The sequence below is a fragment of the Pelodiscus sinensis genome, chromosome 3, assembly GCF_049634645.1.
Source record: "Pelodiscus sinensis isolate JC-2024 chromosome 3, ASM4963464v1, whole genome shotgun sequence".
Lineage (NCBI taxonomy): Eukaryota > Metazoa > Chordata > Testudines > Trionychidae > Pelodiscus > Pelodiscus sinensis.
Genome location: NC_134713.1, coordinates 117,384,817 through 117,398,431, shown reverse-complemented (window position 1 = coordinate 117,398,431; position 13,615 = coordinate 117,384,817). Strand labels below are relative to the sequence as shown.

The following is a 13,615-nucleotide window of genomic DNA, read 5'->3' as shown; positions in this document are numbered from 1 at the left end:
TTGAATACCCTTTACTTTGGAGAAGACTAATTATTCAGTAACCCTAGTATCTAAAAGTTGTTGACAAAAAGAGGCAATGGGTATATAAATATCAAAGGGAAAACCAAGCTGGTATGTAACAGGCAAAATTGTCCCATTATTATAGTGTCCCGTTATCAACCAACCAAACAATGAAGGTGCCAATGGTTCTGTGTGTAGATTCTGGTGTTAGTACTCTTCCTCTCTAAATTCTAACTAATGGTCCTTATCTGCTTCCTTTCACTATCCAGTCTTTAGGGCTGCGTCTAGACTGGCATGATTTTCCGCAAATGCTTTTAAAAGAAAAGTTTTTCCGTTAAAAGCATTTGCGGAAAAGAGCATCTAGATTGGCATGGACGCTTTTGCGCAAAAGCACTTTTTGCGGAAAAGCATCTGTACCAATCTAGATGCGGTTTTGCGCAAGAAAGCCCCGATCGCCATTTTCGCCATCGGGGCTTTTTTGCGCAAAACTGTTTTTAACTGTCTACACTGGCCCTCTTGCGCAAATACATTTGCACAAGAGGGCTTTTTTCCGAACGGGAGCAGCATAGTATTTGCGCAAGAACACTGACAATCTTACATTAGATCATCAGTGTTCTTGCTCAAATTCAAGCGGCCAGTGTAGACAGCTGGCAAGTTTTTCTGAAAAAGCATCTGCTTTTGCGGAAAAACTTGCCAGTCTAGACGCAGCCTAGGTGCTTACAGACTATCAGTTTTGCTTGTTACATACCAACTCGGTTTTCCCTTTGATATTTATATACCCACTGCCTCTTTTTGTCCTCCCCCTTCCATTCCCCTACTCCCCTCCCCATTTAATTTTGGTTCTGGACATCCAACACTCTGGTCATCTGAAGAAGTGGGCTGTGGCCTCAAAAGCTACCATCTACATGTTTCATTAGTCTTTAATGTGCAACCATACTATTTGTTGTTTTCTGAATTTGTCCTGTACAGACTAAGCTGGCTACCCCTCTGAAGAGAAAGAAACAAGATAAATTAGTACAGTAGTAAACAAAAACCTGTATTATAGACCACTGTTATATACTTCATAAAATTATTTATGTAGGTATAATATAGCAGAAATTATTATGAAAAATTATTACATTTATGTATAGTCTTTGCTCTCTTTGCATTACCAGGGAAAATCTCAAACAATGGGAGAAAGTGACACGAGGAGAGGAAACTTCATTATGGATTCCATCCCAACCACATGATCCGCAGACCTCGGATTCACTTCCTGTGAAGATTGATGACTAAACAGCCGTGACAAATTTTTTTAACCCCAAGGCATCTCTCCTTTGTTCTTTTTTGGTTTGGTTTCATGGGGGGGGGGGGGGGGGGCGGTTCTTTTTCTTTTCTTTTTTTAAATGACAAAATCTACAAATGCTAACTGAGAAGCAGATCTGTCTCTGAGGTAATCCCTACAGAGTTACCTCAGATAGGCAATTGTCTGCCAGTCTCCTGTCTACCATCACACACACAACGTAACCAGAGAGAGACTGACAATTCTGTTGTTTCAGAATCAGCTGTCAAAGCAAACTTGTGATATGTGAATATAAAAGACTGGCCTTTTCTCATAGGCTACATTGCTGAGGCCTTAATTCAAAACTGAAGGGAAAAAATATTAGGGGGTACTTTTAAAATTGTATCTTTCTAGTAAGGGTTTCAATGGTACTTTTATTATATTGTACTGTGGCTGGATTTAACACCAGTGTCACTTGGGAGTTCATGGCTATAAATAGAACATTTTACACATTGCTATTGTGAATGTTTATGTGTGATCTACTTGTAATCGGTTTGAAATTTAGCAGAAAACCTCTGGAGCTGTAACTTTCATTGAAGTTCCAGTATTTGAATTATCTTGCTGCAGGCAGAAGGAAAAACAGCATTTAGGTTCAAAGCTCCAAAAACTCTATTTGGTATCACAGAGCAACCCTTTTATTTCTCAAGTTAAATGTTGAAATCACTGGGTAGGGTGTTTGTTTCTTTGTAATAATGTGAAAAACTAGAGAGCTCATTCAGTCATACACTGTAATACTGGATATTTATCTCCAGTAAGGAGGGATGCATGTACAATTTCAGGCTGGACCTTTTTATCAACATTGGCTAAAGTAATGGGCTAAAGTTTGAATGTAATAGGAGAGATCTGCCTGCCTAGCTTTGTGTACATCAAGTGTTCATGCTAATTTTTTTCATGGTAGGGTTATATTTTAGAAAATACTAGAGAGACCTGTTAAACATACAATACTTTCTGCTGGAGACAGGAGCCTTGTCAGAAAAATAAGGTCTACAAGGTGTGACTGGTACCATCACTATAAAAGGAAAGTATTTTGCTTTGATTAGATTTTATGTTGCTCACTAATACTGTATGTTTTATATTGTCCCCTCCCCCAAAAAAGGGAAGCTATTTGCCTTTTGTAGGTGTGCTTTTTTTCTAGTTTAGCAAACATTTCCAGATTTAAAGCTATCAAACTAAGCAGAAATAGCTAAAGTGATTGAAGTGATTCAGTGGCAACATTGTTATAGAGTAAAAACAACAAGTAGTATGGTCAGCAGTTTAAACATAGTAACGCCTTTTCCATTCTGCTTGTTTGCTGAACTGCATTCATCTTATTAATTTTTTTAATTTAAATGTCATGGTCCATAAAGAATTTTGCCTTCTATTAATGGTCGAGCACAAACCAGTATATGTTTGTATATATAAATAGTATGTGATCTATAATCACATAATGTATACATAAGCCTTTGCAATAAGTAAAATAACATGAAGGGTTAGATGGGGGGAGGGTATCTGATTAAATATTTTTATTGAAGTTCAAATTTGAATCATAGTGTGGACCAAGCCATGTCTAGCAACATCCATACTAACACTTTTAATTTGCTTTACCATTACTAAATGATATAATTCTGTGCATACTCACCAGTGAATTATTTTGGAATGGAAAAAATTATAAGGGTGCAGTTTTATCAAATGAAACAATTAAGATTGTACTACATGTGTCCTCTACTTTATTCCTTACCAGTTCTGATTTAAATAACTTAGTTCATATATGTGTGATTGCAAGCAAAGACCTTTGGACACAATTTACGTGTAAATTTTGCAGCTCTGTGGTGGCCTCAGATGCAGTCTGTCTGTGTATCTGTGAGAGACCCAAAACAACTCAAATTGAAAATATTTTTCATTCCTCTAGCATATCTGTTATTACCATGCCCTTCTCCCTCTGGTCTTATCATTGTTGCAAAATATTTTTTGTCACATGCTATATTCATTTCATAGAAAGTTTGTCTGACTTCCAATCACTGACTGTAAAATCTAAATTAACTAGTTCATGCATCATTGAAAATGCTTGGCGGTATCATTTATAGGTGCTTGTATTGAGAATTGATATTAATACAGAAAATATTTCCCTAACAAATTTAGCAAAGTTGCAATAAATAGGTGTGTTAATGTGATGAGCAGCCATACTGGCACTTGACTTTTTGAGTAATCTGAATCACTTAAAAATATTTGTTATAGTTTAAGTGCTGTTAGCATTGATAACACCAGTTACCCAAACCCCTTTTCTTATCCTCTGGAATAAGACTGGATAAAGGAGATCATATGGACAAAGACTATATTTTAGGCAACATCAAAAATAATAGTCTTAACTGGCAAAATTTGCTAAGTTGCATCAATTTATCCTATAGGCTAATTTATGGAGTGCAGTTTTAGGCATTCAGGTGTTTGACAGAAGTAAGCCCAAACTGGTATCCCAGAACTGAAAACACTAATTCTAAGAAGTTTGAAGCTTCCTTTGAATGTTGTGACTCAGGTCCATGCTGAATTATTTGGTTGTCTAAAATTTCTATTTGCACTAGTAAATAAAACAATTAGACATGAGACACTGCCATTTTTGTGATAAAAATGTCAAATGAGTTTTTCTCGCTTTAAAAGTGTAATCTCATAAAATGAGTAAGACCTTTTAAAATATTGGCTCATTTTTCCTAAAAGTATTCTTTCATTTATAGATTTTATTTCCAAAAGTGTTGTTTTTATTAAAGTTTTAATGACCTTTTCCCTTCTAAACACAACAAAAGAAAAAAAAGGGATGGTTTCAAGCCATATTTGAGCATTCTTTTATATAGCTATAAGAAACTGAATTTGGGAAAGATGCATATTCAGCCATAGGTCCTGCTGATGCATCATGGAACATAATGAATGAAGAAAACATCGCCAACGTGTGAAAAGCAGACAGATAGTATTAGCCATTTTAGTTTTCATATAATATACTGTATATTCTATAAATGCTTTGGAAAATCTGTTGCTGCTGTGATCAAGTATTTTTGTAAAATGGTGCAATATTCTACTGTAATGGTTCAGCATGTTGCAGTTACATTATTATCAATTGTAGCATGTTAGAACCCTTATATTAGAATAATGTTCAGGGTTTAGTTTTTAAAATACTTTAGAATCAAATACTTTAATTAGATTCTAGGGGGCATGCAATGTGGTGCTTATATTTTCATTTGGCACACAGTACTTAGGTATGTTTTAAATAATCTGCATGGATTGCACATTTAGAAGCAGAAATATTTGTACTAGCTATTTTGCTATTATTGTGTTTGGGTCACCTAGTGTTAAAATTATAAGGGCAGCTTATAGCATTATTTATCTAAAAGAAACACCCATGTCCCTTACCTGTACAAACAATTGCGACTTTCTTCAAGAAACTCATTTGCCTAAAACACTGTGATATAGTTGCCATTCTGTGAAATGGTGAAGTAAATTGTTCATTCTCAGGAGAGTAAGTGACTTTCTGTACTCTTCTCTATGGATACTCATATTCAAATTTTAGGTTATGAAACCCAATCTAACAGAGGCAAATCACAACTATATTTTGTCTGCTTGCTGACCAAAAACTGTGCTTGATTGTAATTTGGGTGTGAATGCTCTGTCAAAAACACAAAATTAATAATGAACTGGTTTGTACAGTATATCAAACTGGTTTGTAGAGTAGATCCATGTATATTTAAAATTCACAGGGGGGAGGGACGCAGTTCTGTGGAGAAGAAAGAACTTCAAAGTAACATTCAACTTTAAGACATCTAGTGAGCTGAAAATTTGGTTTTATATGAGACACATAAACTATCTTCTTTGTAAAAAGAAATGCAAGTGCAATAATTTAAAGAGGTCTTACCTTTGCATTTATAAATTATAAATACTGTACATGGTGTGTATTTTTTCATGTATTCATTTGCAGTCTTTGTATTTAAAAAAAACAAACCTAAACCTTTACTATTATGTTTGTACAATAGATCAGTAATCATTTATTATAATAGAGTTAAGTTGTAAATAAATTAACAAACCAAACAGCCAGTACATATGCATATATGGTTGTCCTGTTGTGAAACCTGGTTCTGCTTTAATTGCTGGTTTTAGCACAGCAAAACAACTTCTGTGGATATGTAATTATACATATAAATATATGTATGATACATAAAATATATTTAGAAATGTTCATATTTTAATGGATATATATATATATCCATATGCTTTGGTGTGAATATTACTGAATACAGAGTTTTTTAATATTTTCTATGTTCATTTTTTGCTGTTACTGTGAGTGAGGGAGAGCGATGGGGACTTTTTGTGGATCTGTGCGTATGTTTGTTGATATACTACAAATAAAATGCAAGGACAAAAGAGAACAAAAGGCAATGGAATCCATGAAAAAGATCAACATTTGATTTTCTGTACATATGACAACTTAAATAGTTAAGGTGCATTTTTCTGAATATCTGCTGTTGCAGCTATTTTCTATAACAAAACATGTCTTAGTGTATATTAATTAAATATTCAAATTGCAGCCAGCTCCTCAGCTGGTAAAAATTGCCACAGCTACATTTTCTTCCATGCTGAGGATTTAGGCTACCATTTTTAAGTCACAAATTTAATTAAGTATATTTACCATCAGTCCATCAGTTTCCAGCATCATGGAACTACTTATGTGTTGCTTGAACAGATTTGTGGCCCCTTTTGTCTAGACACAGTGATGAGGAAAGGGGGAAAAAAAATCTTATAATAGTTTGGGTACAAGGGTTTACTAATGAACCCTCATGGCCCAAACCCTGTTTTTCATGGCCTCCCCCAGGGTACAGTTAATTTTGAGGGGAAAGGTTTGTTTCCAGAACGAGCAAGGTTTGCTAAAACAAACCTCATGTTAGAAATGGCTGGACAAAATCATAGATTATTTAAAAAGACCATATGAATGCACCTCGTTACAATACCTATTATTCTGCCACTCCTTTTATTACTGTTTATAAAACTGTATTACTCAGCAGTTCCAGACAGGGATTCTACTTGATGCTATACAAACACATCCTTGCTCCAAATACCCTTCTATTGGGTTAGTATGTGATCAAGTGAGGTAGTATTGATAATTGTAGAAAATAACGGATGAGTTGATTTCAATACATGTGATTTTATATATGCTTCTGTCAAAACAAGGGATTCATCAGCTGCCATTAAAAATCAACATTCACCCATAGTAATTTAGATTTCTTGTTCTATGTGCAGGGAAATGTGTAATTTTGGGTATAGAATGGTGGGTAACTATGGGGAAACGTTGACTTTTTAATGATGATCACTATAATAAAAATACATCTAAAGAAACCATGGTGACTGGACTCTTACTTTGAACTCTCAAAGTTCCAGCATGAATGGTGGAAACTCTCATATCGCTCAATGGTTTTTGACCCGTCAAAACAATAGTAGGTGCGCCTCAGTGCCTTCCAGATCAGTTTTCAAAAGACAACCCACTCAAAACAGGCACTCACTCATGATCACTGGAGACCTGGCATTGATTTGGTGTTGTCTGTTTTCAGCTCCGGCCTTGCATTAGATGATTAATGCAAATACATACATTTGCTGCTTATGTTACTTTTCCCTGTAAGCAATTGCTGTAGTTGCCACAAAAATGTGATTGTTATTGTGGGAAAAGGGAAAGGAGTTCTGTGATGTCATGAATTAAGGGAAGATGATTTATGAAACAATGTACAGGTTGAACCTCTCTGGTCTGGCAACATCCGTGATCCAGCTGGACCATAGATGTTGCTAGACCAGAGAGCCCTGGCCCCAAAGGTTCAGATTGGATGGGAGCAGAGCCGGTATGGAGCCTGTGACCTGTGGGTAGATAGCTCCAGGAGCTCAGGAAACCCCCAGGGGGGCAGCAGATCCAGGCAGGTGAGCTGGAGGAGATCAGGCCTCTGAGGTCTCCCAGAGCAGAAGCCAGGAGGAGAACCCCGGGAGATCTTGGACGTCTGACCTCCCCTGGTCCGGCAAATTCCCTTGTTTGGTTCCCAACGGTGCCGGACCAGGAAAGTTTAACCTGTATATAAAAATGTGGGTCCACAGACTGAAAAAGCATAACATTCCCAACAATGTAATGTTCCCCTCCAGTTTCTTGATTTCACTGAGTTTGTCAAAGAAGATCCTTGTTGGAACTGACACCATAGAGGTCGGGTCCAGTTCTGCAGACTCAGTTCCATTTGGACAGTGTTCTGTATCCTTTTTTCAATGCCCTGTTCCCAGTAGATTGCTTGGAGAACTGATCTCTTTCATATAGCCCTTCAACTTCACAATTGACGAGGACTTGGAAATTTAGCATTGGGAATTTTAGTTCTCTGTCAGTTACGGTGTACCAGTGCAGTACGTGAGTCTCCTAAGTCCTTAGCACGTCAACAGCCTCAGCTTTTCTGAGGGGAAGAGCATTGTCTTTCTCACTGATTTCATTTTGATGCTGTGCTGGAGTTGAGTGGGGTCGCCTATTTCAGAGTCTGTTTTGGACATGTTGTAGCTTGTCTTTTTCACCTTCAATTAGGATGTTTAGAAGTCTATTTCTGAATTCCTGAGGGAAACAAACACCTTCCCTTTTCTTTCTAGACTCAGCTCCTTTTATCTAACTGTGGATAATTTCAACCTCAGAACCAATGTTCTAAGACATTAAACTGCTGAGATTTGACCTATGTACAAGACAAAGGTTTTTCACCTTCGTTTGACATTTTCCCTTATTCTAATGTATTTACAGGAAGGACAGTGTTTCTGCAAATTCTTTTATTAATCTGATCCTTTCCACCAACTTTAATATTGTTGGTAAAAACTAGTATCCTGGACCAATTTGTTATTAGTTGATCCAGCTTCTCAAATTGGTGGCAATACAGCACATCTTTTTCATGTTTTCCTCCTTGCAAAACATGCAATGCAGTTGCTCTTACATTGCAGAGAATGTTGCCATACCAGTGGGTGTCTGCTACGCAATCAGTACTATTTTTCTTAACTCTTTTACCTCCTGTTTCATGAAAGCAATGTCTCTGGGACTTACAAAATGCCTCTGAAGTTTTCTTGCTCACTTGTAAGTTAGGGAACGTGCTGCTTTGTGGATTCTTTCTTTGAATGTTTTAGCTTCCAAGACCCTGACCCAAAGCTCATTGAAGCTAGTGGGGGATCATTCCATTAATTACAATGAACTCAGGATCAGGCTCCAATATAGGTATCCAGTTCAAATCTTGGTGTCATTTAAATTAATGACAAAACTATCAATATCTTCTATGGAGCCAGGATTTTCCCAGAGCGCTTCTCTGAAGATACCACCTTATTGCTCACCAACATCTGCATTCTCCTCAGAGTTGGGAGGCTGACATTTTTTCAATAACTTTCTAGTCATTTTGACTTAAGAAAAATTCTCTCCGTCACAAATGCTTGGAGATGAGGTTGAAAGTCTTGTCTCTCATTGGAAACCTGAAACCAAACAATAGGAATTCAGTCAAATGATACCTTTTTGAAAAGCTGAATTACAGCAGGCAAGTAATTTCCCTTTTATGTTCTGTGGCCTTTAAGATTACTTGAAGGTGTAAGTGATTTTTACAGTCACAGTGCCTGTTAAATATTTGATCTGTTTTCATAAGGAATTTTCTTTGGGGCTATGTAAACCCTGAACACTAGTAAGTGGATACAAATGGCTATTGGTCCAGTACATTGTTCACCAAGAACTATATCTAATTACATTGTTTTTAAGCTAACAGCATCTTGCACCAATTTATGAAAATTATGGGTATAGAAAAGAACACCAGTTTCTAAGTCTCAAGGTAAAATATTTACAGTACCTGAGGGACATCCAGCCATCTGTTAGGCACTTTGAGAATATTAACAACAAGGTCTAAACACGGGAACAGGCAGTCCAGAAAAACCACAGTCCAACAGACTGATCTTAATAAAAGTAAAGTGGAATTTGTGATTTGCCTAGTTTCCACCTTTCCCTCAACACCCACTTATAAGGACAGGTGGAATCCTGTATTGGTACATTTTGTAAAATTAATTAAATAGTAAAAAATCACCTGGCTTGACAATTTTTAATTGCTGTATGGCATCCGTAACATTTTCTATTTTTTGCCTCTCTGGTATAACAAACGCCATCTACAGATTCTTTTCTACTACGTAATATATTATTCCTGCACATGGACTTTCAAATGTCTTCTAAAACTTTTAGGGTGAAATCCTGGCCCCGTTAGTGTCAAGCAAAGTTTTGCCATTGAAATCTATGGGCTAGAATATCACCCTTAGCCTCAGCTTCTTCTACAAACACTGGCCATAATTCTTCAAGGTTCTTGGCATTCAGTTTCATGGGATTGGGTCCATTCTCAGTCCTTCCCTGTATTTTGTAATATTTGCTAGTGGCCTATATCTCTTTAAATTCTGTTTTGTGATGCTCCTTGTGTTTGTAATTCATTGTTGTTGTGCATTCCAGAAGTATATTGTAAAATAAATACACTATAATCATGAGGCCTTTTGTACTGTAGTAGTAAGATGATAGGTAATAAGTACTACTTTTAAAACAGTTAAACACTACTCCTAGTGTAGTTATCTACTGATCTTTTAAGGATTTGTGACCTCCAGCACTATAGTATCTGAATCTCTTAGATGGAAAGCTTAATAATTTTATGTTAAGAATGTGTTTAGAATTGTGTTTGGAATGATTTCTCCCATGGTTCCCCGAAACCACCCCCCACTATCAGCAGATATTAATCTCTTATGTGATATCATGTGTCCAGAGTAAGAAGAAGATGGGTGTTAAATTTAACCATTGTAATGCCATCGTGTTTGTATTATCTAGCAAGAATACTTTATGCAGGAAAGAGCCCAGTGTAATACCATGGGATCAGAGCCTTTGTACTGCTCTGCAAGATTGTAAATATATCCCCCGTTATGTTGCCAGTGTATCTCTGACACTGATTATCACTGTGGTAAAAATGAACTTGGACTATACTGTCATTGAGTCATATTAGATTAGAACTTGTACTGTATCTACCCATATGATGTCTGGTTCAGGCCTAATAGCCCTCATTTACATGGACACTAATACTATGTCTAGACTGCATTCTTCTCTCGAAAGAGGAATGCAAATGAAGCTGATCGAAAATTCAAATGAAGCATGGATTTGTAAATCTCATGCTTCATTTGCATAATCACGTGAGAGCGCTTTTTCAAAAAATGGTTTTTCAAAAAAAAAACCACAGTCTAGATGTGGTTCTTTCGGAGGGGGGGAGGGAACCCCTTTTTCGAAAGAATCCATACTCATTTTTTCAGGAATACAAGTTCTTTTGAAAAAGGGTTTGTTTTTTTTTTGAAAGAACCCTGTCTAAACTGCTGGGGGGTTTTTCAAAAAACCCTTTTTCGAAAAAGTGCTCTCACGTGATTATGCAAAGGAAGCATGAGATTTGCAAATTCTCACTTCATTTGAATTTTCTATCTGCTTCATTTGCATTCCTCTTTCAAGAGAGAAATGCAGTCTAGACTGGCCTGAAGTTATTTATTGAATAGTTCCTAATAATGTGCTAAGTGCTGTATCAGATTCAAAAACCAAGATAGTCTTTGATCGAAAGACATTAAATTTATTGAGTGTGTAATGACACTCCACAGAAGGATGGATTACAAGCCATCTGGAACTGTATCACCAATGATGTCCCTTCACAACTGGTTACTGAACATTGTGCCTTGGTTTTCATCCATAAGTATTTCAGATTTGGGGATGAATTATACCTTCAGGTCAGAGGCACTACCATGGGTGCCTGCATAGCCCCACCCCACCCCAACAATTTTATGACTTGGAACAATGCTGTCATGATCATGAGGGTTAGCCAGCAGCCTGGGGACTAAGGGGTTAACTGTACCTAACTCAGGTAGAATTGGCCAATAGGAATGTAGGTAGGAATTTCAAACTCGGACAAAAGAATTTTTGGGTTTCCCTCCTTTGGTCTCGGAGAGTTCCCTCCAGCTACTGAAGGAGACAGACATGTCTCTCTCTCCAAGAAACAATTCTTCACTTTCTGTAAGTAGGGTAAAGTTTAGATCAATCTGTTAGGTTTTATTATTTTATGGTTTGGGAAATGGGATCTGATGTTTTGGCTTTCTTTTGTAACTAAGTTCTAGGTCCATGGAGTTTCTCCATGAGTATATTATTTTGTTACTTTTCCATCTAGACATTATGCTTGCAACAGGAGTATTATGGTGATAATAAAAGTTTTCTCTCTTCTTTTTATTAACCCGGTAGTGGTTAATTTTTGTGTCCTGGTTTGTACTTTAGGGGTGAGATTTCCCAAGTAGTTTCTCTCTGGTTGCTTTATTAATATTTGGGTGGCGGCAGTGGAGATTTTATTCCCAAAATCTAGCTTATTAAGATTTTGGGGGGGGAAGTTTTATACCAAAGCCTGGTAGATAAGGTTTTGGGGTACTTTTGCTGGCCCCCACTTTTGCGTTTATTGTGCCAGAGTGGGGAAGGAGCCATGACAAATGCTTCCTCAGCTCCTGTCCTCAAATGCCCCTCTTCTACTTACACTATATTGATGACCTCACCATTTGGACCCATGAGAAGGAGGCCCCAGGACTCAAACAATTCCCTGCCTACGCTATCTAGACCAGTCCACACAGGAGATCCACTTCCTGGACACTACAGTGCAAATAAGTGATGGTCACATAAAAATACCACACTGTACCGGAAACTTACTGACTACTATACTTATTTATATGCATCTGGCTTACATCTGGAACATATCACACTATCCATTGTCTACAAAACACCCCGATAGAGAAGAGAAGAGACACATTAATAACATCAGGTGGATACCCACATGTCACCTACTACAGGACAGGCCCAACAAAGAAAGCAACAAAAAAACTACCTATTGCTCCTGGCTAAAACATCTTTTACACATCAGGGATCTACAATCTATCATAGATGATCACTCCCACAGACCTTGGGAGGCAAGCCAGTCCTTGCTTACAAAAAGTTCTCCATCAACTTCACACCCTACAACAGAAACACTAATCCAGGAATTTAGCCCTGTAACAAGCCCTGTTGCCAACTCTATGGACACATCTACCCTCCTGCCACCATCACAGGGTCTAACCACATCATCTATACCAGCAACGGTCCATTCATGTGCACATCTACTAATGTAATGTATGCCATCATGTGCCAACAGTGCCCCTCTGCCATCCACATTGGACAAACCAGACTATCTCTACACAAAAGAATAAAGGGACACAAATCAGACATTCAAAATAGAAACATACAAAACCCAGTGGGGGAGCACTTTATCCTAGCTGGACACACAGTTTCTGACTTGAAAGTTGCCATTCTCAAGCAAAAACAAAAAACAAACCGCCAAGAACAGACTGCTGAGGTGAAATTCATCTGCAAATTTGAACATGCTGAAATAAGGTTTAAATGACTCAGATGGGTAGCTGTGTTAGTCTATAACTTAAAAAATGAGTGATCTTGTAGCACCTTACAGACTAACAAAAAATATAAATAGTGGCATGAGCTTTTGTGGGCACAAGCCATTTCATCGAAGAAGTTTAAGGTTTTTTTAAGGTTTAATAAGACACTCCATACGTCTATTCTCACATTACAATAGGTAATTTCCGTTCCTTTTCTGATTTTTCTCTTCAGCATGTGAGAAAATGAGCTGTAGCTCACAAAAGCTTGTGTTGCAATAAATTTGTTAATCTCTGAAGTGCCACCAGACTCCTTACTACTTTCAGAGGTATTATCTATTTGCAAATATTGAACTCTGACAGCAGCAAGAAATAGGCTGGCACCTTTGCAGGAGGAGAAGTGTATATTCAGTGTACAATAAAGGGCAAACTTTAGCTCCTTGGGATTTAGAATGGATCCTGGGAGCATGTCCAACTGTACAGAGAGTGTTACACTGTACATAAAACAAAACACTCAGTTTGGGAGTTAAAGTACCAGTCCTCAGCTGGTGATGAGGGAGCCCTAGCCAGGAAGCAGGTTGGTTTGACTTCACAGCAGGGATGGGCAAGAGAGCTTCTATGGGCTGGATCCAGCTGCCAAGTTATTTGCTCTGGCTTGACGCTGCCCTACCGCTACCCCTCCCTACCCCCGGCCAATCAATACTGGGGGTTGGAGGAAGTGAAGTTGTCTCCTCCCACAAAGGGACTTTGCACTTAGTGTGAACGTGCTGTTTTGAACAGTTGGTGGTTTACTTTAGGCGCTGCATGGGCCTTGCAGAGCGAGGGCGAGAGACAATCAGGCCCTGGGGG

General features: G+C 37.7%; 1 protein-coding gene across 13 annotated transcripts in view; it reads left to right on the top strand.

Annotated features, from left to right (window-relative positions):
- The window catches only part of PDE10A (phosphodiesterase 10A), a 562,198-nt gene extending 555,532 nt beyond the window's left edge, over positions 1 to 6,666 (top strand). For all 13 annotated transcript variants that reach the window (XM_075924600.1, XM_025179482.2, XM_075924597.1 and 10 more), the window contains one exon: positions 1,155 to 6,666. In XM_075924600.1, coding sequence (XP_075780715.1) covers positions 1,155 to 1,272 — 118 coding nt within the window. In that variant the 3' untranslated portion in view covers positions 1,273 to 6,666. The remainder of the gene's footprint in view (positions 1 to 1,154) is intronic.
- Positions 6,667 to 13,615: the final 6,949 nt, after the last annotated feature.